The 25,878-nt window shown below is 38.1% G+C and overlaps 1 protein-coding gene across 2 annotated transcripts in view; it reads left to right on the top strand.

The window, feature by feature from the left end:
- Positions 1 to 1,958: 1,958 nt before the first annotated feature.
- Positions 1,959 to 25,878, top strand: part of LOC116262932 (protein OPAQUE1) — a 61,600-nt gene continuing 37,680 nt past the window's right edge. The window contains exons 1-17 of one of the 2 annotated variants that reach the window (XM_031642470.2): positions 1,959 to 2,401; positions 4,078 to 4,206; positions 4,396 to 4,539; positions 4,751 to 4,896; positions 4,979 to 5,135; positions 5,236 to 5,294; positions 5,635 to 5,791; positions 12,701 to 12,871; positions 12,962 to 13,098; positions 14,525 to 14,671; positions 14,751 to 14,852; positions 18,502 to 18,559; positions 18,645 to 18,746; positions 24,462 to 24,499; positions 24,581 to 24,707; positions 24,806 to 24,979; positions 25,696 to 25,827. In XM_031642470.2, the coding sequence (XP_031498330.1) occupies positions 2,360 to 2,401; positions 4,078 to 4,206; positions 4,396 to 4,539; positions 4,751 to 4,896; positions 4,979 to 5,135; positions 5,236 to 5,294; positions 5,635 to 5,791; positions 12,701 to 12,871; positions 12,962 to 13,098; positions 14,525 to 14,671; positions 14,751 to 14,852; positions 18,502 to 18,559; positions 18,645 to 18,746; positions 24,462 to 24,499; positions 24,581 to 24,707; positions 24,806 to 24,979; positions 25,696 to 25,827 (2,022 nt within the window). In that variant the 5' untranslated portion in view covers positions 1,959 to 2,359. The remainder of the gene's footprint in view (positions 2,402 to 4,077; positions 4,207 to 4,395; positions 4,540 to 4,750; positions 4,897 to 4,978; positions 5,136 to 5,235; positions 5,295 to 5,634; positions 5,792 to 12,700; positions 12,872 to 12,961; positions 13,099 to 14,524; positions 14,672 to 14,750; positions 14,853 to 18,501; positions 18,560 to 18,644; positions 18,747 to 24,461; positions 24,500 to 24,580; positions 24,708 to 24,805; positions 24,980 to 25,695; positions 25,828 to 25,878) is intronic. The other variant, XM_031642471.2, reaches the window with a different exon arrangement.

Here is a 25,878-nt window from a genome sequence, read left to right as displayed (position 1 = left end):
AGAGGCTTATTGGGATTCTTCCAAGCTAGTAAACAACTAGTGTAGTTGTGACCCCCACTTTGAAAAGTTCAGTACTCTATATAAGAACATGAAGTATTAAGGAACTTACAAGAGACTACTTAAGTGATTGGTTGTCTTGATTTTTAATTTTTATTTAGACTATAACTGAAGTTGTTTGGGGTGGATTTAGATATGTTAAACTAGAAACCATGGGAGTGAATTGAATCATTATAGAGTATGTTCAACATTCAAACTTGGGGTTTTACATGTGCGAACTTATATGCATTAAGGGAATGAATTGTAACACCCCACTTCAAACTGTCTAGTAATGTATCTAAAATTGTGAACAAATTTATGAAATTTATAAGGGGGTTACTTAAGTGATTTGTTGTCCTGGTTTCTAACATTTTTTTTTTATATTAGAATCAAAACTGTATTAGAGCAAGTTGAGATCCACCAGACCAGGAGGCTAGGTCCGATGTGAGAGTAGATCAGATTGTTATATTGGTATAAGAGCCAGGTTTCAATCATGGAACCTTTGGGTTATGGCCCACCATGATATGCTACAAGTTGTATAGTTATCTTGTATAAATATATATCATTTTGATATATTGTCTGGCCTTTTTTTAATGTGGAAGTAAATGCCCACATAGCAGCCAAATGAAAGCAGTGTGAATGCTTGGTTCACGACATTTGGAGTTCAGCGAAATAATTGTATCACAATATATGGAGCAAAGTTTAGTTATATTATATATCAAGATCTTGTGCATTGGAAGCATACCCAGTATATTTGTTTTAATATTTGCGTGCTTTATTTTAGTACGTCAATTAATTCGGTACAAATGCATTTGTAATATATGTTAAACAAGTCACGTGGCGAGGAGCTTTTGAAAATAATGATGGCAATGACAAAGAACTAATTTTGTCTATGCTACTATGTTAGGTGAAAGACCACACACTTCTATGCAAGCCAAGAAAAAGTAATAAAACTAGGATGTGTTTGAAAGCCAGGATAACCGCAAGTAGGAAAGGCTTAATTCGGTGTCATAATGTGAATGCTAAAACAAACATTATTTTTTATACCCTCCATTTAGCCAGGTATTTAGTTCCAAGTTTGCAAACACGCATTTGGTTCCTAAGGTAGCATTTGAATACCTGAAACTAAATGCCGGTTGGGTATTTAATACGATATACCTTTATCATGGAATTTTTGTTCTACCTTTCATTTACCCAAATTGTTTGATATCATGGAACTTTTATTATAAGCATTGAGAAGTCAACAGACAAAAAATGTCTTCGTATAACTTTAATGCTGACACCAAGGCTCCATAATGGCTCCAAAACTCCCGACTCCCACACTAAAGTCTCGTGTTTGTCTAGAGGTAAAACTTTCTATCGAATTTGAACTAAAGCTCCAGATCTATAGTAAAGTTCCATGTATTTAAGCATACTCAAAACAAATAATGACATAAGAAGGTAATGAGCAGCCGGAAGATGAATGAAGTAGAGTACGCTGTGAGGTGTATCGGACAACTAAATGATTAGAATAACATTGAGCGTGAATTCGTTGTTCCACAAGAGCATCAGAGTTCACTACAAACTGGATGTGAGGCAGTGGGCGACAGGATGGTCCACTCCAAAGTTTATATTAGGGAACCAATGGTTATTGTAAGGACACAGTGATGCTACTCTCAACAATAATCATGATATGATACCTAGATTGGGCGAAGCAGCTCACGCAGGCGGCCATGAAAGAAGTATGATCTACCTTTCATGTCCACAAGGAACGTTGGGAGCACCGTCGTCCTCCATGAGCCGAGGGAAGAGGACGACGGTGCTGTTGCTTTGGAGCGATGGGACTTTCATCCCCTTGCTGGTGACGGTTGGCCCATTGTCTCCCGCAAAAACATCTCTCCCGAAAGTGGCATGCTTGAGATTTACGCTCAAAACGAGGGGCGGTTAGAACGCCCAAGACAAAACAGCGTGGGCGGGAGCCGGAGGAGGTATATCGGAAAATTTCCCCCGCTACGAGGGCGGTTACTTCGGCTTGCGTCGAGTACAAGTAGCCCGCTAGAGCGGGAAGCTGAAAATTAGCGAAGATCCTCTTCCCTGTGTCGGGAACTCCGTGACAGCCCCTTGCTAGGGTTTCTGAGATTATTCTCCGGTTTCTCTTCCTTCCTGTTCTGGAGATCCTGGAATCGTTTGTTCTTGAAGCGTGCTTTTGTTGGCCTGGTCGGTGCTGCTCCTCCACGTCGCTTGTTCCAGTTATTGGTGCTCGTATGACGCCATGGTTGGAGTTTCCTTGAGACCTGAGGGTCATCTCCCTGCGATTTGCTGAGCGTTTTGAATTTGGCGCTCAATGGCGTCCTTAGACGGGCAGCGCAATTGCGTCCAGGCGATGGTATGATTACTCCGAATATTTCTTTTCGTTTATCGCTTCTCGGAGTGGTTCTTACGATTTCAGACACTAGAATTTGGTTCGTTTTGGCGTCTTATTGAAGACTATGATTAATTTTGTCATTTGGAGGAGCGGCTTATGTTTTTTCCCCCCTCTTTTCGGTTTCATTTTCTATTTTACTTTTTTTATTCTATTTGCATAACTTACTGCTTCTTGCCGTTGGTCCTTTCTTCATTTTGCCTGTGGGGCTTGCAAAGTGAAAGGTCTTCTCCTTTTTGGTTTGAATTGCATCTAATGAGATGCTGCATGATTAGAAGGCATAGGAATATCGGGTGCTTGAGTGGACGTCGCCATTAGTGTGCATGGCTAATGGTCGGTCGTCTTTATTTACTAAAATTAGGAAGCCCTCTCTTTTCCTTTTCGTCGATTTATTGCGGAAAAAATACTTGAAAATGCTAAGCATGTCGTTGATGAGTTAAGTATCGATCCGTGCCGCAATGCATGGTGTGGACTTTTTAGAGGGGCTATTTGTTTCCTAATTTGATCAGTGGGCCCAGTAACTAATGATTTTTACGACATTAATTATATCTAAATGGAGAAAAGGAGAAATGTTACAGTCCCCAGCGAGTTTACTAGGGACAAAGATGGAAAGGGTTTAAATAGGCTTGCTGCCTATTTAAGAGAAGCACAGCATTGATTTCTGTTAAAATAGATTTGGAAATCAATCAGCGATAATGAATGACAAAGTATGATGGCGTAGCTGATGTCTGATGGGCGAAGATGCACGATTAATAGCTGTGATGAAGGTGTTTGTTAGTTAATCTGCATTCATGTGGGAAGACCAGGTGCAGCTTATATTTGGATAGGATGAGGAGATGGTTTGCAGTGGTAGCATATGAAAAATAGTCATTACGGAAAAAAACCATTAAAGACAGTTGGACGTTTGATTTTTCCATGGAAAGCTGTTCAGAATCTGGATACACTCATATGTCTTAAAAAAGATGTTAGAAAATAAATATTTGGATTTTAATTTTTTATGTTCATCTATTGTAAGTACACAAAGAAAAAATCAGATGACTCACAAACCGTGGATACTAATTTCCAATATGTAGACCAACTGATCAGCTGAAATTGTATAAAAAGAATCTCATGTGCCCTACTTTTCTTTAGTTGGTCTTTTTTCTTTTGCTAAGGAATGGAGGTAGGGGGTTGCAATAGTGCTCCTAGGAGAAGGAGTTGCAAAGGCCTGCTACTGAACAAGGGACAGCCAAGAACGCACTGATTTTCTTGAGCTTATCTCAAATAAATTTAGGCCAATGTTTATGGACAAACTGGCAAGTTAAAATGACCTTCAATCAGAAGACACTAATTTCTCCTAGATAAGGTCAGCCCACATAATTAATCAGTGTTACTAATTATAGTTCCTCAGCATGGAATTCTTTTGGATATCTAGCTTTATTTTTTTTGAAGTGTGGAAATCATAAACAGACTGCAAATTCTTTATTCTTACTTATAGTTCGTTTTCATGATTATAAATTACTCAAAACTTCAGTTGGCAGTTTTGCATGTCTTTTGTTATTGACATAAGTGGTCCATGAACCATATTGTTTCTGTTATCAGTCAATTCAATTAGTCAAAATTCTGGTTCTTACTTTTGTAAATATCATCACTGATCTTAGGATGCTAAGCCAAATATTCATAAGGGATCCAAAGTTTGGGTTGAAGATAGAGAACATGCATGGGTGGAAGCTGAAGTTCTCACTGTTAGTGGTATGCATGTCTCCTTGGTGACAGTTTCTGGAAGCAAGGTATTTCAACATTTACACATCATATATGCCCTTATTACTTATTTTACTCTCAAAGATTGTGGTGGGAGATTTTCATTTCCATGCTCCTGTGTCATCCTTATGTTAGTAAATTGTTCTGTTTTCATCTTTTCCCTTCTGTTTGTTTTAGAAGTTTCTTCACCATAATATGGATATGACTTGGTTATGCAGGTTTCTGCTTCTTTAAAGCAGGTGCTTCTGAGAGATCCAGAAACTGAATTTGGTGGAGTTGATGATATGACCAAATTAGCATATTTGAATGAACCTGGTGTTCTACATAACCTTGCTAGAAGATATGCACTGAATGATATTTACGTAAGTAAATTACTGGCAAATTTACTGCTAACCTGCCGTTAAAAGAGGAGATTCTTGTTGCATCTTTGTTTAATGGTGACAATGCTGTTTGCTGCTGTTATTATACCATCAATAACAAAGTTATGTCAATTGTTCCTTTTATGATATATTCATATGAATATATTAATATTGTCTGACCTTTATGAGCTTCAAAGAAATTTTCTTTGGACAGACATACACTGGTAGCATCCTAATTGCTGTAAATCCATTCACAAAGCTTCCTCATCTCTATAATGTGCATATGATGGAGCAATACAAGGGCAAGCCACTCGGTGAATTGAGTCCTCACGTTTTTGCCGTAGCTGATGCTGCATACAGGTTTATTTTTTTGCACATGTTGGAATTCACCTGTTTCCACGAATGACACTCATTTGCTTCCTTATTGACTTTATGAGAATAGAGCTATGATGAATGAAGGGAGGAGCCAGTCAATTTTGGTTAGTGGAGAAAGTGGGGCAGGGAAAACGGAGACTACAAAATTGATAATGCAATATCTTACTTATGTGGGTGGTCGTGCTGCTGGTGATGATCGTACAGTGGAGCAGCAAGTTCTTGAAGTCAGATTCTTCATCTTCTCTTTATCATATTATGAACTTTGCATTAGTTTCACGGCTGATTGTGAACATTCATTAATTAATTTAAAGCTCCTATTTGCAGTCAAATCCCCTGTTAGAGGCCTTTGGTAATGCAAAAACGGTCAGGAATGACAATTCAAGGTGAATTGTGCATCTTTGTAATGTAAATGATTTTTGTTCTCTCTCTCTGAATTGAGTTTGTTTCCGTATTTATTTTACTCTTCGTGTGTTTAACTAATATGTGATAAGGCTTATTTATAGGCATATAAGTTTGTAATGTCAATTGTTGATTAAATTGGAGGTAGTATTTTTTTTTTTCTTTTCCTTTTGATGAATTTTCATCTAAGATTCATGCTTTTGGCTTTGTTTTGTTGATGTTGGATGTAATAATCATTTATACCTTTCATTTTGTTTCTTGAGTTCTCGTGCTTGCAGTTGTTAGTTGTCACGCTTACGTTTCCCCTGAATTTCTTCTATGCAGTCGCTTTGGAAAATTTGTTGAAATCCAATTTGACTTAAGTGGTAGAATCTCTGGTGCTGCAATAAGAACCTACCTCTTGGAGCGATCACGGGTGGTGCAAATAACAGACCCTGAAAGGAATTACCATTGCTTTTACCAATTATGTGCTTCTGGAAAGGTACTTTTTTTATGTGCATTGAGATTTATGTATTACTAAGTTATTTATGCAGGGAGCATAGTTTTTTTAATAAACATAGTTTTTTAAATCTGTTTCAAATAATATAAGTTCATTATATGATTGAGTTTCAAATCTTGGAGGACATTCATTCACTGGATGACAATGTTATCAAAGTTGCTAGGCACAGCCTGGGCAACAGGCTGCACCTAACGCCTGGGTGTGCCTAGGGGCAATTAAGCGACTGTTACACTAATTATGAGTTATATGACTGTGTGTATTACATTTATATAATTTATATTATATAATATGTCACATTGTCATATATAACTTAATAGTTAATATATAGGTTAGTTAGAAAAAGTGAACAAAAAGAGTAATACGAAGTGAAAAGGACAGACACTGCCCAACCAGAACGGGATTGTGGCACTCCACTCACCGCCAATGCAGAAGGATGCCACCGAAATTATATAAATTAATTATCAAGTTATTAATGATTAAGTTATAAAATATGACTAATAGTGATATATAGCGACAACCTATGACAGTCAATATTATATGATTTATATTATACTTGTATGTTGAAGACAAGTGTAAAAGTTTATAGCATTGGAGGGCTGCAAACCTGCTGAACTGAGCAGGAGGCTAGGAACAGAAGGCTGAAGTTGAACATGAATGAAATGTGGGCGTTCCGCTTGCTTAAATAGCCATTTCCATGTTGAAGAAAGAGTGGAAGACTATCTCTTCAGCTTCCACAAGCGCTATTTAGTCCTTGTTAAAGAGTGTTTAAGAACCCCGCTGCATCACTGAGTGTCTTTTCAACTTCTATGGACTAGGCGCAGGCATGCTTTGTCTTATATAGGCATGACTGGGCATGAGCCTAGGTGCACTCCCACCTTACATCAAATAGGTGTACCCGTGGGTTCATAGAAAGAGTTGCAGGTTTAGCTCCCAGCATCCCTGTGTTCTGTAACAGATCAAGAACATACTTCCTTTGTGATAACACCACTCCTTCCTTACTACGAACAACTTCAATGCCAAGGAAGTATCGTAGTTGGCCAAGATCTTTGGTAACAAAGTGTTGTAGAAATTTTTTTGTATGAGCTACCTCCTGCTCACATTCACTTGTCAACACAATATCATCAACATACACCACTAACACCACAGTACCTCTAGATCCTTTCTTGACGAATAATGAATGGTCCAGCTGAGATCTCTTGAAACCACATTTTAATACAACTTTTGAAAATTTATGAAACCAAGCATGAGGACTTTGTTTCAAGCCATATATAGCTTTCTTTAGCCTGCACACTTTACAACACTCCCCCTGACGTTCAAAGCCAAGAGGTTGTTGCATATACTCGGTCTCATCAAGATCTCCATATAAGAAGACATTTTTGACATCCAGCTGATATAAGGGCCAATCATAATGTACTGCAACGGAGACAATAAGACGTATGGTGCCCATCCTCGCCACAGGAGAAAAGTCTCAAAGAAATCCATCCCATAGGTTTGGGTATAACCTTTTGCTACAAGACGAGCTTTGTAGCGCTCCACTAAGCCATCAAATAGGTACTTGATGGTAAATACCCATTTGGAGCCCACAACTTCACAACCAAATGGAGGATCAACCAATTCCCATGTGCCCCTTTGCATTAGAGTCTCCATTTCATCCTGCATAGCCTGCCGTCACCTAGGATCAAGTAACACATGTTGGTGGCTGGAGGGAATAGAATGTACTGACAAGGCTCACACAAATTGCTGTAGACGCCCACCAATACCAGTAGTAGAAACAAACTGAGATATAGGATGAAGAGTACACTCTTTTGCCTTTGCGTAAAGCAATGGCTAAGTCTAAAGACACGTCAGGAGCATCTTGGGCAGGAGTAGTAACATACATCAGAAATACTTACATCCTGAGAAGCGACTGGTGGACAGTCCTGAGCAGAAACGTGTCGGAGGGTGTATACCAGTGGGGGATCATGGAATCTGCTGACACTAGGGAATGAATCATAAGGAACAGACTGTAGGGGAACCAGTGGGATAGGTAAATGAATAGACGACGACGTGTCTGATAGTGATGGAGTAGAGTGAAAATAAGGACGTGACTCAAAGAATGTAACATCTGCACTGATGTACTGCTTATGAGTGTGGGAGTCAAAACAAATATAACCCTTTTGGTGTTTTGGATAACCAATGAAAATACATTTAATTGATTGTGCACCAAGTTTGTCTTTATTAGGACCAAGGATGTGAACAAAGCAAGTACATCCAAAGACTTTGGGTGGAAGGGAAAACAGAGGTCTATCTGGATAGAGAATTTGAATGAGAATTTGATTGCCAATAGACGAGAATGGAAGATGATTAATTAGGTAACATGCAGTGAGTATGACATCACCCCAAAATTGCGCCTGAACACAACTATGTATCATTAGAGTACGAGCTATGTCAGGTAGCTGACGATGTTTACGTTCGGCAATACCATTTTGTTGAGAAGTGTGGGGGCAAGTGAATTGAGGGCATATTCCATATTTGGTGTAAAACTGTAGCAAGGTATTGGATTTGAACTCACAAGCATTATCAGTGCGAATGTTTTTGACAATGGAATCAAACTGAGTCTTTATTTCAATAATGAAATTTTGAAGAATACAAATAACTTCAGACCTCTCTTTTAACAAGAACACCCAATTAAGACGAGAAAAATCACCAACAATAACAAGGTAATACCTAAATTTGGCCCGGCTTACAACCCGGTTGGGCCCCCAAACATCAACATGAATAAGATCAAAAACTGCATGACTCGACATACTACTGCTAGAAGGAAAATTACTTCTAGTGTGTTTGCCCAATTGACAGGCCTCACACTGGAATGACTCAGACACAGAAATATTAGGGAGAACACTGCGCAGCTTGGATAATGAAGGATGGCCTAGTCGAAGATGCCACTGATATGGAGTAGGCTTAGATAGAGCCATAGATGCCATGCTCTCCACTGGTTCAGACAGTAGGTAAACTCCTTTGTCCTCATGGCCGCCACTAATCGTCTTCCCATTTTGCAAGTCCTGAAAAACACATGAACCAAGATCAAATATGGCTCTACAATGCAAATGTTTTGTCAACTGAGTAACAAATAGAAGGTTAGCAGGAAACTTTGGAGCATATAAAACATGAGAAAGAAGGATAGAACCAAGAAGTTTAACATCCCCAATTCCCATAATAGAAGAAAGCTTTCCGTTGGCAAGCCTAACATGTTGAGGCTGTGGAAAACGACACAATGAAGTAAATATGTGAGACTGACTACAAAAGTGTTTCGAAGCCTCAGAATCAATAATCCACATAGTACCTGGTTCATGGGAAGTACTACCAACAGATAAAGAGGAATCCACCATGACCGAGGAGGTAGCTGTAGACATCGTGGTAGGAAGAGATCGTTGAGCCATAAGCTGATCAAACTCTGCCTTACTCATAGTCACTGTGGAGTTCTCAGAATTCGTCGAGGAAGGAGTGTCTCCAAGTGGTGTAGCAGCTCGGGCAGGCCCTAGAGGAATATGAGAAGAGAAGGTCCCTCTGCCCCCCTAAAGTGCTAGATCCCCTACCATGGGAAGTAGAAGCCGGTCTACCATGTTTGTCCCAGACTCCCAACATCTATCTTCCAAATGTCTCAATTTTTCACAGAATGTACATTGAAATCTTCCTTTGCCCCCTACACCACGACCTGAGCCTCTTCCCCTAGTGGCTTGTCCATGCCCTCCAGACACAACTAAGGCTGCAGAACGTGACTCACTCTGGGGCTGAGAGAGAGATACAAATCTACTGAGTCTATTATATGCCTCAGCAAGATCTGGAATTTCTGCTCCAGTAAGCATCTGAACTTTTGCTACCTCATACTTAGGGGACAAACCAGCCAAGAACTTAGCCACCATAGTCTACTCAAAATGCGTCTTGTAACATGCCTGGTATGGAGGTCGAAGAGCTTTCAATTGTTCATACCCAACTTCAATTGAAGCAAAGTATTGAGATAGTTCCAATTCACGTTGCTGCAGTTTGAGTAACTGTTCCTCAACTTGTAAAATTTTTGAGACAATCTTGTCATGATAATATGTTTCTCTCAAGAACGTCCACATATGTTTGGCAGTTGTATAGTAGGCAAGAGTTGGAGCTATATCCGTCTGCACACTGTTCATGATCCATGACATAACAATACTATTATCTTCTTTCCATGTGGTATATTTCCCAGTTTTAACACTCGGTTCATCTTCTTCAATGATGTGGTCTTTCTGATGTCCTACTACAGATATCATAAACATTCGTTACCAGAATTCATAGTTGTGACCATCTAATTTCACAGTAGAACCATAGAAGAAAGGATTCCCAACCACCTTGTATTCAGTATGAGACTCGATCTTAGAATTGTCTCCCATATTAGACTGCTGTCCAGGCTCCATTGCAAGTCCCACAAAAAGAGAACAACACTAATATATACCGCCGAAAGGGATGATAAAGTATGCAAATGATAAGGGGTTTTCTACGATAGACAAAAAAAATGTACCCTTTTTATCACCTAGGGCAGATCCACGGCTGATTGAAACTTAGAGCAGATCGACGGCCTTTTTATCACCTAGGGCAGATCCACGGCTGACTGAAACTTAGAGCAGATCGATGGCTGCAACATCCAACACCGGCAAGGGCAGATCCACGATAAAAAAGAATTCATATTCACAGCTGCAACATCCAACAAAAGGAAGGACAGATCCACACCTGATAGAAACCTAGGGCAGATCCACGGCTAATAAAAAAGATTGCAATATCCACGGCTGCAGCGACTTCCATTCAACAAGTAGTGACCACCGACCACAAAGGAAACTTCTGCCACGTGAGGGAGACACCTGCAACTTCCATCCACGTCCACTTCAACAAGGTATCGATCTAGGGTTTTTAATCTTTTGCTTGAGAAAACCCTAGATCGAGCCTAATATGCACGTTCAGCCTGTCGTGCTCTCAAAACTATCCACGAGAATAGAAGAAGAGGAAGAGAAAGAGACAGAGGATGAACACGGTGAGAGAGGTTTCAGTCCCAAGGAAGGTTGGGCTCTGATACCATGTTACGTGCAGCCAAGGGAGAGGAGAGAAGAGAACGAGAGAGAGAGAGAGCTTTTTGTCGTATTCACTAAAGCTGCCCTAATCTCATGTTAAATGAGAATTAGGGTGAAGTAACAAATTACAAAAGAGGTCTACAAATAAAACACTTATTTATAAAGAGCTCTTCCTAAACTCTTAAATATTCAAAAATACCACCTCACACATATTATTCAACATAAACCTTTTCTGTTATGATCCGTACTGGTGCTAATGTCCACCTGCATATTTGGATGTGTATAGATGTATGTGTCCTTGTATTATTTCAATCATGCATGTACATATTTATTTATTTATACTCTATAGTGAACCAATTTGGACCGAGTTGGATAAACTAGTCCTGATCAGTGTTGTCTGGCAGAGTCTTGGATGATTGATCGGTTGGATCTGTTGAACTCCAAAAGCACTAGATTCATGAAAAATCTTACCCCTAAATAATACAAAAATGTTAGAAACATAGTCACAAAAAATGTGCTTTTTTCAGAAAAAAAATGTGAAAGAACATGATGAATAAGTCAGTGGTTTAAAACTTTAAAAGAATGCAGTTTATTTGAAAAAGTGCCAAAACGAAAAAAAAGTGTTCAAAATTTTCGCGTGTTTTTAATGCCAAACTGCTTGTTTTCATTTTCTATTTTTTATTTGATGCAAATCTACTTAGTTTTTGATGTTTGTGTTATTAGTTTCTCACTTATTTTAATTTTTTCTAATTTTTAGTTCTTTTTAATTTTTTAAAAATTTACCATATTTTCCCCTTTTTTTTCAAGCTCACAGAGTCGCAGTATTATACCTGAGAAAAACCTTGTTGTTTAAAATATGAGGAAGTTTTTTGTGACTATGTTTCAGAATAAGATGGACATATTAGTCCAATTCCATTCTTAACGGTTACCTGGATCAAAATTTGGGACCAAGCAAATAATGCCATATGCATTGGTATCGGTGGCTCAAGTCCGACCCATAGCTGTCTTATACAAAGCCTGTTGCAATATAAGTTTGACTACAATGAAAGGGATTGACTTACTAATATATAAGCCTGATGTTACTAATATTGCTCCATATCTGTCTGTATATGTATTGCTAGAACGATCCATTGACAACAAAATACAAGGTATTTTTCTTTTTTTTAATCAATTTAAGATATCCCTTTTTTGAAAATCCAAAAATTAAAACAGACTGATGCTCAGTGATCCATATCGGCTGATATGCCTTATCAGTGAGCAAACACATACATTGATGAATATTCGCAACACTGCTATTTGAGTCCAAGTGTGCTTTACCTGTTATGACATTTGATATTGGATCCACGTTCAACTGACACGGTGAGTCTCACAGTTTTCTAACGTAAAATTGTAAAATATTATTTTTAGCTAGTATAATCTATAGACTGGGTCTACTGTCTTGCACACATGAATGTTATATATGCTGTGGATCTCCTTTCTGTAGTAGCTTTGCAAATACATGGATCTGGGTCTGGTGCAGCATGTCAAAGGTTGGTATCTTGTCCGGATCCATCTGTGTCCAGTGCAAGTTCGGCTGATGATGAAAGTACTCAAGATGCATCCTGTGAAAGCTTTAGACAGGTCTTTGTTTGTTTAAATTCAAACTGTTGTTAGGGTGGGAAATATCACTTTTGTTTATTTTATTGTGGTCATTTGACTCATTTTAGCTTTTATAGAATAATGATAAGGAAGGCCATATTGATTTTCGTATAATCTGCTAACAACAATTTATACACAATAATTAAAGGTTAACATGTTGCTAGCTACACAAAATACATAGGCTAAAGGGGCTCTCCTACAGGATGCTGAAAAGTACAAGGTTGGAAATCCCAGCTCATTTTATTATTTGAATCAGAGTAAAACCTATGAGCTAGATGGAGTTAATAATGCAGAAGAGTACTTGAAGACAAGGAGGGCAATGGATATCGTGGGCATTAGCCTTGAAGATCAGGTCTGCTTGAAAAGGTTGCCTGTTTTTGGTTACTAAAAATAGTTGCAGGATATGATATATTTACAAAATTGTCATTCTTGCTTTTGACAGGAAGCAATATTTCGAACTCTGGCTGCTATCCTACATCTTGGAAACATTCAATTTTCTCCTGGTAGGGAGCATGATTCGTCAACTATTAAGGATAACAAATCTAGCCTTCATTTGCAGATGGCAGCTGATCTATTTAAGTAAGGAACTTAGGATGTCTCAACTGTGTTGTAATTCATTTAAGGTTTTTCAATTGGCTCCACTGAGCAAGGTCTTAAACTTGTGCGCTACATTTAGCAAGTTGTATTTGGTGGTAATGGTTTGTGCAAGATTCATCACTGGCTTCTGTGTGTAGGTTTCATTACTCCATTTTCCAATGTACCACTACTGTTTGTATGCTGTTGCGTTCTTCCATACCTATTCATAGTAACTGGGAATATCTTTTTATATATTTATTTATTGTTAGATGTTAAACCTCCAGAGCTTATTCAAGGAGAAACTATTTCTGAAGAAATTCCCTTGAATATTCTTCCTTAGAAACAGCCATGAATGATACTTTTGGCTACGGTTGAAATGTTCATTTTGTTTCTAAGAATATTCTCTAATTTTTAGCTCATAGAGGTTCCCCATGTTAACTTGGAAGACAACCATGAAATGTACGATCAATACTATTTTGGGATGGCTATCTTTTGGTCATTACTTCAATGTAACACAATGTTAAAGAGCGGAAAACAAAAAGAACACAGCATATATTTGGTTTATTCTTCTGTCTGCACAAGCTAAGTAGTTTCAGACCTGGTATTTTACGTCAGATATGCTGATACATCATATCTACTTCTGCTAATTTACTTATTTGCAAGATGTGCATGATAAAGTCCTCTTGGAGATAAACTATCGACTAGTAGGGAAGGGGAGCCAGCCGGTGGTTAGAAGTACAAGAAACTAATGGTATTTTACTAGTTTATTATGCTTCCTGTATACAAAACTAGTGGTTCCTGCAAAATACAGTAGAAATAAAGAGATTTTGAAGGCAATAGAAAGTCTCCATATGTTTGTAGTGCCTGCAAGTGTTATTTTTTGAACTTATTTGAGAGGAGTAATGGATGCAGTAATTAGATTCTGGAACCCTCTAAATACAGATGTATCTATGTCTGGTCGGTAGCTGATAATAACAATACATATGTCAAACTGTTGATGATGTTGTTTTATGCAGTATTAATAGAATATTTCTAACTAGTTATTTTAGAAAGGATTTATTACCACCATGCCAAGTTGTAAAAATACTGCTGCAATGACTTTTTGTTGCCACTTATTTTTTTTTTTCATGGCAGTGCCATTAACCTCCTCCTTTCTTTTTGGTCCCTGTTCTGCTGCATGTCAGCTCTTCATATTGCTGAACATTACAAGTATATTTGCCTTGAATCATAACTATTCGAGAGCTACTATGCCATGGCGTTTTTCCTCATGCTGCTTGCTAGTGTCCTTCAGTTGTTTACTTATTTTCTCATAATTCCATTTTGTTTTTCCTTCCTAACAGGGTTCCGAGTTGTTTAAAGTATTCATCTACCATCTCTGGCGTACCAATTTTCTCTTAAATTTATAAATTTATCACCTTATGTGATTCAGGTGTAATACCAAACTTTTGCTTGCGACATTGTGTACACGCTCAATACAGACTCGTGAAGGCAATATCATAAAAGCTCTTGATTGTAATGCTGCAGTGGCCAGTCGAGATGCATTAGCAAAGACAGTTTATTCTCGCTTATTTGATTGGTTGGTAGATTTTCAAATTTGGTTCCCAGGGTACTGTTTTGGCCTTCTGTATTCAAGTGTTCATTTTGTTGATGTGCAGGCTAGTTGACAAAATCAACAAGTCAGTCGGGCAAGATCCTGATTCTGTGGTGCAGATTGGATTGTTGGATATATATGGGTTTGAATGCTTCAAGAAGAACAGGTATTTGAATTATCTTATTGGAACATTCTCTCTCTCTCACACACACACACGCGCGCAGAGATATGTGCACATGAACATGCACACTTTCTTTTACTTTACAAAACAAAAGCTCATTCTAAGTTGTTAAAATGGGAAGTCTGAGAGTAAGTTGATAAGTGACCTAAAAGGACTAATTGGGACTTTGTCCAAATGGTTGACTGAAGTGAAATCAACTAAAGGATTTTTGAACTTTGAAGTGTCAAAAGTAGTAGAAGACATAAAATGTCAGTGTGAAATTAAAAGAAGATGAACCACATATACAAATATACACATTAAACACATATACATAATTACATATATAGCCGTGTACATGTACGTGTATTACATGCACAAGCACACATCTTTTATTTGAAAACTGAAGCCAAGTCCATGTTGTCAAAAGCAGAAGACAAAGACAAGTGGGTCAAAGTGCCCTAGAAAGACTACTTGAGACCAGATGGTTGATTAAATTGTATATTTAAAGTGTGAAATGTAACATAGTCACAAAAAAATGTTTTTTTTAAACACATTGGAAATGCAAAACAAAAGTCCGCCAAATAAAACAGCAAAAAGACGGCTTTTGTTTTTGAAAATGTGCCAAAACGAAAAAATGCAATTAAAATGTTTTTTGCACATTTTTTTCGTTTTAGGCTATTTTTTATGTTTTCTAACGCCAGACTGCTCATTTCTATTTTTTAATTTTTATTTGTTGCTTATATACTTAGTTTTTGATGTTGTTTTATTAGTTTATCATTTATTTTATTTTCCCCCGATTTTTAAGTTTTATATATTTTTTTTAAAATTTAGTTTTACCCTTTTTTTCAAGCTCACCATATTGTACCCAAGAAAAACCTTGCCATTTAAAACACAAAAACAATATTTGTGAATATGAAATGTGATAAAGAGTAAAAACAATGTGATTATGAATCAGGCAAGCCATACACATAAATGCACACAATTAAACACGCATATGTTACAAATACATGTATATGCAGTGTCGTGCATATTTTACTATACAGATGTACAATATCTTTTAGGAAGTACAAACTAAAATACCACCCACATCTTAAACAGTAGTGTATTACATGTGTGTCATACATATCATATGATACATACCTTATAGCGTAGGATACAAGCTACTGTAACTTACAATACAGGACAACACACAAAAATAGGGGTCGAGTCACCTCTTTTACAATTGGGTTTTAAACCCTTTCCTCCGCTCAATTGTAAACACTTTTAGGAATTGAAGGAGAGAGAATTCTTGCTGGTTTCCAGAAGAAATCAGTGTTTTGAGGGAGGAATTGTCGATTTGAGGGAGTGCTTGGATATTTCGGTGTAGATATTCAATTTGAAGAAGATGGTGCAAATGACAACGAGAACGATAATGAAGATGAAGAATAATCATGATGATATTTTCATTTGTTCTTTGCCATTAAACAATTTCATCTTGTGATCTATGGTGCTGTAAAACTTATTTCTTGATGTGTTATGGCTTACAACATTAGAATATGTTATGTTGAATACTTAAATTGATGAATATTCATAGCTGTATAAGCCTATATTTATGTATGACATGTTTTTTGTAGAGAACATATTTTTCTTGATTTTTCCCTGAATTTCATTGCTATTTTTGTTTTTTTCAAAAAAGATTTTTGAATTAAAGAAATAAATTTAGAATATGTTGATGTTATGTTGCAGTATGTTATCGTGATGCAATTTGGTGGTATCATATGACTTTGTATCTATAGGCCCAACGATGCAGGTTAAGTCACACACCTAAGTGTGTGTGTGTGTGTATATATATATATATATTATATAACAGGAAATGCTCTGCAAATTGAGCGTAAAAAATTGGTGTGCAGCTGGTAGCCAAATGTGTTTATAAAACAGCTAATTAAGGAAAAATTTGTACAAGTGAAAATGGTAAATTAAAATTGTGAAAGAAAGTAAAAGTCTGATACCCAAAGAATAATGTATATAATTAAAATAATATTTGCTGGTAGAAGAGCTAAGGGTTAGCCTAGCGGGAGTTAGGCAACACAAGGCACATTAGCCTCCCTTCCTTCCCTCTAAAGGATAAGCAGCTAGACCCAATCAAAAGCTATGCTGTTTGTTAAAATTTAGCAATGAAACACATTCAATAAACAAACTACAATTAGTCAACTACCAACTTATAACTAAAAAACAATTAAAATGCATGATAACATTTCATTAGCATATTAAACATTCCATGAAACGATGATAAAATAATCAAAAGTTTGAAATATCAAATTAAATGAAATTGAATAATTACGCTTTAATGGTTCTGTAGTACAAAGAGAGCAAGCTTGCAATTCGGCATCAGCAATTTTCGATGTTATAGAGCATATAAAATCTTCTAATTTCCTGAAAACCAGCTTGTAAACCCTTTATCTGACTCTTTGCAACTTAAAAGCCTAAACTAAGCCTGAAAATGCCAATCTAGTTAAGAAAAAGAGTGAAAATAAATTCTCACAGCTTCTATGTTAGCCTTGCGTGTTAATTGTCTTTCATATATGTATGTGTCAAATACAGACTTAAAATGACAAAAAAATAACACGAGCTGTAATTGTAACCATACCTGAAAGTACATACACCTATGTACATAATGCAGTCTCATATAAGATGAGAAAAATGATCTGCTTCAAAAAATATTCATAAAAAAGAAAAAAAAATACTTTAGATAGTAGAAAAAGAAGGAAAAGAAGGATCTGCCTCAGATGGCAGAAGAAGAAACGGAAAAACAAGAAGCAGAAGGAAAAGAAGGAAAAAAATCTATTGTATTGAAGGAAAAAAACTAGTTCTCGAGTGACTACTGACTAGGTGCCTTAGATGATGGCCCAGTCATTCTAGTGTAGCTGGTTGCTTAGCAAGTGTGCTAGCCTAGGCTGCTAGTCAAGCTTTGAGGTCTAGGGGGCCCTGGGTGCTTGTTTGAGAGCTTAGATATTGATAGAGTATCATATGTGATATTGGAAAAAATATAAAATGTAAGTTGAAGCATGGATAATTCAACGGAAAGAATGAGGAAATTGATTAATCAGCAAAAGTGTGCCAATTGAGAAGGTGGTTTCTCATTTTGAAGGGAATGAACTTCCGTCAAATTGAGCTTGAGCTTCCCTGAGCTTCCTCTTTGTAAAAAGCTTGGTGTTTAAGCTTCCAAACCATGATTCCTCTCATTATATGCACTTAGTTAATGTGTGATTTTCTCTTTTATCATCTTCCTGCATCATTTTGAACTGATTTATGGCCTTGTGCAATTGACGGTGGTGGTTTAACTGGGGACTGGAGGTACTCAGAATTATTTTGAATGAAGTTATACTTTTTATCATTTATGTTTTCTTAGGGTGGAAGCACAATGATCTCATCTTGCTTTTAGTTTGGTCCTTTTTTGTCTCTTTCTTATCTGCATACTGTTGCAGCTAATGAATTTTTTTACAATGGCATCTTAGTTTACTTGATGCATCTTTTACTAGTTTTTTCTTTTCTAGTTCTTGCCTTATCTTCCTAGTTTCTTCTTTTCTAAGTTTTTTTGCTTTTGTTGTTCATGAGTGTTTTCTAAAATTTCTAGACTTGATCATTCTCTAATAAGTTAAATTTCTTTTTGTTCCAGTTTTGAACAATTTTGTATAAATTTTGCCAATGAAAAACTTCAGCAGCATTTCAATGAGGTACGGACATCCAGAGTTGTAATTATGGTTGAAGTTCTTTGCTTATTATTCACATTTTTTGATGTTTTCTGCTCCTTTTTGGCAGCATGTGTTTAAGACAGAGCAAGAGGAGTACTCAAATGAGAAGATCAACTGGAGCTATATTGAATTTATTGACAATCAGGATGTCTTAGATTTGATTGAAAAGGTGTTCACTAGTTTCCACACTGATGGCTCCTTTATTCTCTAATTTCATTATTTTTTAATGTCATCTTGCTTTTAGACATGCAATTTATGGTTTGATTTGGATAAGACATTGTTGGCTATTCACTTCTGCATATTATTGATGCATTTGTTGAGGGTTGGTTCATGACACTGTTGGTCCTGGTTATTTAAGATACTGTAGAATGCCCTTTAAGGGCGGTGATGCTTTTTTCTGCTATAGGATGCTCAGTAGCGCATAATTGCTCTTTTCTGCATTTGAACTCTTGCTAGTTGCCATCATTTGTAAATCATAAATAGGTTATGTGCTCGCAAGTTTTCACTTAAAAGCAACTACCTTCTCTTTGGGTTGAACAAGCTTGTTGATATAGTTTGCATTGTTCTTTTTCTCTTGCTTTGAGTTTGCTTTCTTAATCGCACTATTTCACATTTCATAATCTTCTGTGAAGCCTGGTTATTTGTTAGCTTTTGATGCGACCTGCCCTTGCAGCTGCTGAAGTATCACCAAGTTGCAGTCGCTTCCCAAGATCTATTGGGGATGGACACGCCGAGGGAGGTTAAAAGAATAGGGAATACAAATTTCGATCCCAAGTCGGACAGAATCCCCGACTGAATACATCCCTTAGGACTGGAATACAAGTGGATTTTCCCTCCCAAAAGTCTCAACCTACTACAATCAAGAGTGGGAATGTGAGGCTTTACAAGTGTTAGCGATACAAATTGTTCTCTCACTCACTCAACCATCATATACATCCATGCCAAACCATTTATACAATCCCTAGGTGGAGCAAACCACAACCTTTGCCCTAGGTAAGTCTGGTAGCTTGAGAATGTCTCTTTGGCAAGTCGTGCCTTGGAGGATCCCCGATCAGCTACAAACCCGCAGGTTGGTTGGAAATGAAATTTACCCTCCCACACAGCTATAGGGGGGTTTGTGTGTACCTTGCTGGAGCTAGTCCAGCACTCACCGAGGAAGAAGGCCAAATAATCCTTGGTATTCAGCAATTCACCACTGCAATCGCCTCCTCGATCAGCAGCTGCAGTGATCTTCTAGCTGAGTTCGCCTTCTTCGGATTCACCTCAATTCAACAAGAACACAACAGATCAAGAACTGATAAACCAAAAGTACAGAAATTCAAGGTGGTTCTGCACTTCACCGAATCGTGTAAGAAACCCTTGTTTTGTGTAGATTAGGGGGTAGCAGACGCTTTTTAGACGCCAACGTTCATCCCTTCGATGATCAACTCTACAACAGCTCGTCGTCTTCCTGCTGATCAGTCCCTGCTCGCCTGAGAATTCTGTGACAGCAGCTTATAGAAACTAGCAGTCACTGCAGAAATTGACACAGAGATAATCTGGAGATCTCAGGAGGTTAGGAGCGTCACCAAGGATCGATTGAACCGTTGTTGATTGTTGAAAAAGGGGGAAACAGGTGCCCCGTTCAGCGCCGGCAGCGCGCTCTTTAGAAATACAGGTTTTGCTTAGGAACCAGCTCACCGCGTTAGCTAGCAACAAAGGATCTGGTGCTGCAAATGAATCAAGAGATCAAGTAGATGTATATTCTTCAATTAATCAAAGCTTGAGTCATGGATAATGCACCAGAGAATTGATTTCACCCAAATCTGTAACAGAAATAGGGGAAACTGGCAAGAATCCCTCTCGCAGGTGTGAAACCAGCGTTCAGACCTCTGCTCCTTCAAAAAATCATATCTCGGCATACAGTTCTTCAAAAATCGCGAAATTTGGTCTGGAGGAAGCTAAGATCTGGAGGTTAGACGCTTCAAAAACCAGCCCCAAATTCGTATCCAATTGGCCATTCGTTGAGGAGGAAATTCGGCCAAAGTCTGGTTATCGCAGGAACAACGCCGTCGATTTCTGCGATCTGCCGCCGTGATTCCGATCGGCTTTGGTGAACTATCCAAATCAGCTCGGATTCTTCCAAAACTTCACCAGATTGATCCTCTAATGATTACGAAGACATCTGAGCCATTTCTGCCTTCATATCAGTCTCCGATCGTCGGGAATTTACAGATTATCAGAGATTTCTGTCACTGCTTCAGAATAGAAACTCAGCGTCTGTTCTTCGTCTTCAATCTTCCAATTCCTCGACAGATTCAGCTTCGTTGCTCGTCGCAAATCATCCACAACAAGTAAGCATCAGTTGCGACATGAAAGATCCGATTTTTAGAAGAAATTAAGCCGATCTAAGCCAGACGTTAGGCGATCTGCCTGTAACAGGGATCGTTCTTGCCAGCACTTCAACTCCTCCTCCAATCCTTTGATCTAAGATGAATCAGACCGAGCTACTCCTTTCGTACGAGAAATCTTGAATCGATCAGAGCGTCAACATCTTCTTCTCTTTCGATCGGATCAACAAGTCATCCTCACGGTGAGAATCCACAGAGACAAGGATCTTACCACTAGAGATGATCGTTCGACTATCGTGCAACAATTCAGAAAAGCGCTCGGATGATCGGCATCCACGCTCCTCAACCGAGTCTCCTTCCTCCGCCCTGGCCTCTAGATGTCTCTGGGATGGAAGACATCTGCACCTCGGTTGGATTCGCCCAGCTGCTCAAAATTCCGTTGCCTATAGTTTCGGTAGAGCTCCCAGCTCCTCTCCTCTGGTTCTACAGTTGTTCATCTTCTTCGGCGAAGGCGCCACAATCCAGCAGCAAGAACTCTCGCGCGGGAGAGAAAGTTTCAATTTCATTGATATCAAAATCATAAGAATACAATTTGTGCGCAGTCTCCAGCTTATATACACTGGACTGTCCCATGTCATAACCCGTCGTCTCAGTCTGAGGCCAGTACGAATCACAAAATCGAAACACAAAATCGAAAGAAAATACAATGAAAACACAAACCAAAAGAAAATAGAAAGAATCAGTCCAGGTTGGTCCCTGCCGCCACGCTCTCAAGTTGGTCTGTGCTCTCTCCTGCTGGTCCATCCTAGACTACTTCGGTCCGCAATAGCTCGCTACTACTGCCCCGTTGTGCGCTTACCCCTCGGCGTCGTCGGTTGTACGTGCGTATAATACCCTTACTCTGTGGTAGTCCCTCTGCTGTGATCTGCCCACCTGATCCGTTATCCTCACTACACTGGCGCTTGCGGTCTCCCGTTGCCCCGATTGCAACCGTGACCGAGACATTTTCAACGCCCTCGGCAACCTTCTCAACTGCTCCTGTCTGCGTTCCAAGTGGGTGTGCATCAGCTTCCCTCACCATATCTGTAATAGGCTCTACACGTTATTCAATATAAGTGTTTTTGCCCCACTATGAATCATAAAAAGCACAATTCCTGAATGTGACATCCTGTTGCGGGGTTGGCATAGCACTCAGTTTACTTTTAAGCCGAGTTATTATAGTTGGTGTTGGTATCATGGTCAACATACAGACCTGGGATCCGTACATGGTGATATGTGGTCCTTGGGGGTGAAATTGCGATCAGCACAATAATGGTTATGTACTTAAAAGCTTGAAATATATTAATGTCCATGGTCTTGGACAACCTTGCATCCTGGTTTATAGTCAGGTGCAATCTGAAGTGGGCTATCAGTGGGTTAGGATCCACCGCATGGGTATATGTGTTAGTTTCAGGCATGATGGTTGCATCAATTTCCAAGGCTGTCCTCACTATGATAGAGGTACTAAGTCACATGGGTGCCGGTGCAGACACAACAAATTCTAAAAATGTGGGGGTGTACACACATAGAGATTGTTTAAGTTTTGATATATACTTAGTGTAGAATTTAGATTGTTTACATACACACATATACGTACATACATAGAAAAATTGAAAACAGCCCGCTACCTCTGTGGTTGGATGTTTTTTTTCCCTAAAATTTTGTGTCGCTAAAAAAAGGTGCATTCCATTGCTAAAAACCATGGCCTACCAAGTATCATCACAAAGGCACCTTTTGCAACAGTTTTTAGTGACCATAATTCAAAATTCGAGCTTCTTTTTTTAGTATGAGCAAAAATTAAGTACTAAAAGGATTAGGAACTTCCTAATCTCTCTCTCTCTCTCTCTCTATTGAAAGCATTCTCCCATCCTCCCTCTCATTCCCCTCTTGACCGTTGTGATTGGATGTTTTGGGCATTTGTGATTATGATCTTTATCTGTGCCTGCAAGAACCCATGTCTTTTGAGGAAAGAAAAAAGGACACTGTTAGGGACGTGTATTAACCATGTTAACATATGGAGGAATGCTTCTTCTCCATTGGTGGTCCAGTGTTTGCTGTATGGAGCACCATTTGTGCAGCTGTAGCAACACCAGTTGGTATTTCTCTCTTTCTCTCTCTCTCTCTAGGATCATGAGCAGCAGGCAAAGTTTTTTCTTTTCCTCCCCTCTTTCCTAAATTGTGAGCAGTTTCCAGAGTTTGTTTCTTTTTAAAAGGTAGCATTTTGGACCTGGTCTAAGCCATACCTTTTGGACCTGGTCTAAGCCATACCTTATAAGAAAACCCACCTGCTTGTGTTGCTGCACCTGTGTCCCAGTTTGTGTATCGACACATGTGCGGCATGCTATTACATGTGCTCATGTTACATAGACTACTAATAATCATCAAACATTGTCATCACAAATGCATTATGTATTTGCTTAGTTTTTTCATCATTGCAATATTAAATGCAAATAAGTCTCCTAATCTTCAATTAATTTGAGATTAAAATGCCTATTAAATTCCAAAAGTTTGTGTTGGTACTTTACAAGATAATTCCTAGTCCTTTTGGTGTCCTTTGTAGTAAAAATCTCGACTAGCCAGTCAGTTTATTTAACTGTCGATCAACTAACCTTCAGCCCAAAATCCCACTTACCATTAAGTCAGCAGCTAGTTACTGGCTAGTTCAACAAATTGACGTTCATATATAGGAAGGTTACATTTTAAGTTTTTAACAGATGTTGAGAATAATTAGAGTTGTGGGAACCTTCTTGCCTGCTAGAAAGGCATCTCTTGATGTTTGCATTTTCTTGATGAGGAAGGGAGACGCTGATGTCATCAAGTAACTTGGCAGAAATAGAGATTAAGAAACTTTAGGACACTTTATTATTTTATTATTTTTTTATGTGAAAAATAAAGTTGGCAAGGGTTGTCCGTTGAATCAATGTATATCATACACCGAGGGTACTTTATTTCAGTGTACATGAATTGACAATTTGATATGGATCTAGATGTTGGACTTATTTATTGTCCATCAGGAGCAATAGCCTTAGGAGTTAGAAGGAACTAAGGAATATTGTGTGCCAGCACATCTGAAACATATTTTTAGCAGCTGCACTGTATCGGTGTTAGTAGTTTGATTATGCACTTGATCTGTTTTGCTGTCTAATGTCTATGTTTTGTTAAAGCCTCTTGGTTCCTCAATGGATGAGAAGATGTAAATTCTGCTTTTTAACCAGTTGGCCACATACTTCCAGCGTGGACCATTTATAAAAAATGTAGAGAGTTATATATAAATGCTGGTTGCTCAAGGACATGAAAGATGGCTGGAGGGAGATGAATGTTGGTTGAAAATTTGAATGTGCGAGAAATACAATGTGCACAGTGTTGAATTATTGCAAGACATTTGAATTTTAGTATTTTTTTTCCTTCTTATGGACCTCCATCACTGTGAAATTAGTTTACTTTGGTTTTGCAATATCATTATTTGATTCTCTATTAATACTTATTTATTTATTTTCTTGCCTTTTCACATGCAGAAACCTATTGGGATCATATCTCTACTGAATGAAGCATGGTACTATAAACTTTTTCATATGTATTTCTGTATTTTTCTTATCGGTGTTTGCGTGCCTCAAGCTATATGCTGATTTTGCAGCATGTTTCCGAAGTCAACACACGAGAGTTTCTCTACCAGGCTGTTCCAAAGCTTTCGTGGAAACCCTAGGATTGAAAAGCCAAAGTATTCACCTACTGATTTTACTATCTCTCACTATGCAGGCAAAGTAGGTCTTCTGTTGCTGATCATTGTTGTTAAGTTTATTGAAGTACATAGGAGTATGCTGACATTTTCTCACTATTAAAGGTCACTTTGGCTTTGTAGGTGACATATCAAACTGAATCTTTTCTTGATAAGAATCGGGATTATGTTGTTGTGGAGCATCACAACCTAATGTCATCATCAAAGTGCACTTTTATTGCTGGACTTTTCCCTTCATTACCGGAAGAATCTTCCAAGTCGTCTTACAAATTCTCATCAGTTGCTACTAAATTCAAGGTATTTACTGTAATTCATTTTAAACTGTTTGATATTCATATATGCACTGTTCATAACTGACAAATGCATCCAATATATCATATAAATAATTGTCTATTTAAGAACCTTTATTTACACCATATCTTTTTGCCCCCCTTGTCAATTATCATCGAGTTATTTGTTCAGGGTTTGAGATGCTTGCTGGTGGTTTCTGCTGTAGTCGGATGTTTTACTCTTGTTATAATTGCTGCCAACTTCTGCAAGCTTGTCCATACCATAGTTATTCATAAACTTATCAAAGATTAGCGCTATCTTACTTTTCTCCTGTCTCTTTTCCCACTGCTTTCTTATCCTTATAATTACATGCATAGGTGTATAGCATGCTTGTTCTCTAAGTTGGAAAAAATTTTCGTCATCAATGAGCGGCATTATAATCTGGAAAACACAAGTGTGCTATGAGGTTCACGTTTGTTTGTTGTCTATGATATTTATGCAACCTTGCTTTTTGGCAATATTACTTTTGACATTTAAATTCAGTTTTTTGGTAATGCAGAGTCCGAGTTAAAAATATTTGCTATTTCAGTGGCTTCTGTAAAGCCTTTCTTGTATAATCAGATATATGAATGTCCATTTGTTTGTTTATATTTTTTGGATGTAGCTTGTCACTTGCCCTGATATTTTAGTGATGTATGCTTTTTACATAAACAATGATTTTAATCTATAATACCTTTTTGCAGCAACAACTTCAAGCATTGATGGAAACATTGAAGTCTACAGAGCCTCACTATGTTCGCTGTATTAAACCAAACTCTTATAGTCTGCCTCAGAAATTTGAGAATCAGAGCGTACTCCATCAGTTGCGATGTGGGGTAAGTGTCCTATGTTGAAGGTGCTGTCACTTTGTATTTTGTTTTGGCTTC

The sequence above is a fragment of the Nymphaea colorata genome, chromosome 10, assembly GCF_008831285.2.
Source record: "Nymphaea colorata isolate Beijing-Zhang1983 chromosome 10, ASM883128v2, whole genome shotgun sequence".
In the NCBI taxonomy this organism is placed as follows: Eukaryota; Viridiplantae; Streptophyta; class Magnoliopsida; order Nymphaeales; family Nymphaeaceae; genus Nymphaea; species Nymphaea colorata.
The sequence above is the reverse complement of the archived record's forward strand: the minus strand, read 5'-3'. Positions and strand labels throughout refer to the sequence as shown.